Source organism: Branchiostoma belcheri, unplaced genomic scaffold (assembly GCF_001625305.1).
Source record: "Branchiostoma belcheri isolate BF01 breed outbred unplaced genomic scaffold, Haploidv18h27 scaffold115, whole genome shotgun sequence".
Classification (NCBI taxonomy): domain Eukaryota; kingdom Metazoa; phylum Chordata; class Leptocardii; order Amphioxiformes; family Branchiostomatidae; genus Branchiostoma; species Branchiostoma belcheri.
In genome coordinates, this window is record NW_017802547.1 from 389,848 (window position 1) to 391,761 (window position 1,914).

The 1,914-nt window shown below is 44.6% G+C and overlaps 1 protein-coding gene across 1 annotated transcript in view; it reads right to left on the minus strand.

Moving 5' to 3' along the window:
• The window catches only part of LOC109462359 (leucine-rich repeat protein SHOC-2-like), a 19,803-nt gene extending 17,889 nt beyond the window's left edge, over window positions 1-1,914 (minus strand). Inside the window, exon 1 of the mRNA XM_019758901.1 lies at window positions 1,176-1,914. Within this exon, the coding sequence (XP_019614460.1) occupies window positions 1,176-1,391 (216 nt within the window). The 5' untranslated portion in view covers window positions 1,392-1,914. The remainder of the gene's footprint in view (window positions 1-1,175) is intronic.

Consider the following 1,914-nt stretch of genomic DNA (forward strand, 5'->3'; position numbering starts at 1 on the left):
CACCAGGAATGTTGGATGACCTATTTCTTGAGCCATTATAATCTTGGACAAAACTGTGTGAAGTCAACAAGTCCTGAATAATCTGAACTTTCAGATTTACAAGGATTAGTTAATATAAAAATGGCCAAAGAGGTATTGTCATGTTTTACTTTCTTTCATTTTCAAATTGAATATTTTCTTTGATTAGCTAGTATGAATGAAAAGTTTAAACCATCTAAATTAAGTTTCCCTGTTTGATATTATTAGACTAATTACAAAGTTGTAGCTTCAAGAGAAACCTCTTAATAAAATCTTCAAATAGTTGCTTGTAAATGTTTGTGAAGAAGTACTTTGATTTATTCATTGTTTGTATCGTATGTGTACTTGTAAATGTACAAGTTACACAAAATTGAATGCCAACAATAGTCGGACCGTCCCTTGGATGTAACCTCTACCAAGCACCGCGGATCGCTGGAAAAATAGTAGAAATTGGCCGAAATAAAGGGGTAGTATACCAGAGAAGATCCCGGGCTATAGAAGATCCAATTCGTGAGACACGGACACGAATTGCATTTGGATCAAATCTGGCGTGTTGTGCACGCAGTTTACTGGTCAGAGTTTGAAATACTTTTTTCTCAGGTTGCCTACATAATTAGCTTAGGTTGCTCATCAATATTTCTGGTTGCCGTCAACACTGGCTTTTCATTTTAGAAGGCAAGCCGTATACACTTGGCCACCTGAGAGGTATCACTCACGTAAGGTGGCCGAGGCAGTTTCAGAAGTTGTTACTTTCTCATGGGGGCCACATGCCTTTTTCTATAGAGCATAATCGGCCCTTTTAATTCTACGTAGAGCATAGACGGACCGCTCTAATTCAACGTAGAGCGTAATTGGCACATTTTGCGTTGAGCGTAATTCACCAATTTGATTAAACGTGATACGTTGTAGCTACCCGGAATTTATCGTAGAACGTAATGGGGAGTATTCCTGAATTCAGCATAATACGTAGCCGGCTCTCAAATTTTAGCGTAGAGCATTATCGGGACCCCACCATGCAGGCCCCCTCTCATCAGATCACCCTGTGCCATCTCTACATCTAAGTCTCACAAAGAAACAATGACTTGCGCGAGTGCGAATTTCGATCCCTGTCGATCGTTTCATACAAGCGAAATTAAAAAAAAGCGAAACATGCTCACCATTCCCGGGACCGACTTTTTCTTCGACACAGTTTTCTTTGGCTTATTTCCGTCCACAGCGACTGTCACTTGTTTCTTGGCCGGGTCCATTCCTCCAATGGACGTCTTCTTCCCTATATCGAACGCAGGGACCGACGTTTTCTTTTCCTTCACCGTCGGAGTTGGCGGTGGGTCGCATCCCTCCGCACCTGGCGAGGTATCGCTTTTGGTACTCATGTCCGAACCTTGATTATTACACGCGGCGTTACAACTTTATATGGCTGTAGCTCGCCTGTGATTGGCTGATGTGAAGATGCGGCACGGCCCGTGTTTTATTGCATCAGTCTGTAGTTAGTGAGCCCCCATTCTCACCTCTGGGCCAATCAGGTGGGTTAGAAAGTGTGGACAATATGTTAGGAAAACAATACTGGAACAATGGGGGGCACTTAGCCAAATAACGCGTGGAATGGCTGGAGGGAGGTATAAAAACAAACCGTGGCGCGTGCGTGCGTGTACGGGTGTGTGAGTGAGTTGGTGACGGCGCAGTCCTGGCCGATCCCCCGCTCTAAAAACGCCACGGCTCGGGTAGATTTAATTAGTCAGGAGTTTACGCGATGGATGAATTCTGGGGGGCGAAGATATCCTCTTGCCGAGCTGAGAGAGAGAAAGAACAGGAAGTGTTCACGGTTCTGGAAGCATCTGCCTCGGCACTTCGCACCACCTGAGGAATGCTGCCAGGCGAGCAACCTGTGGGAAGATG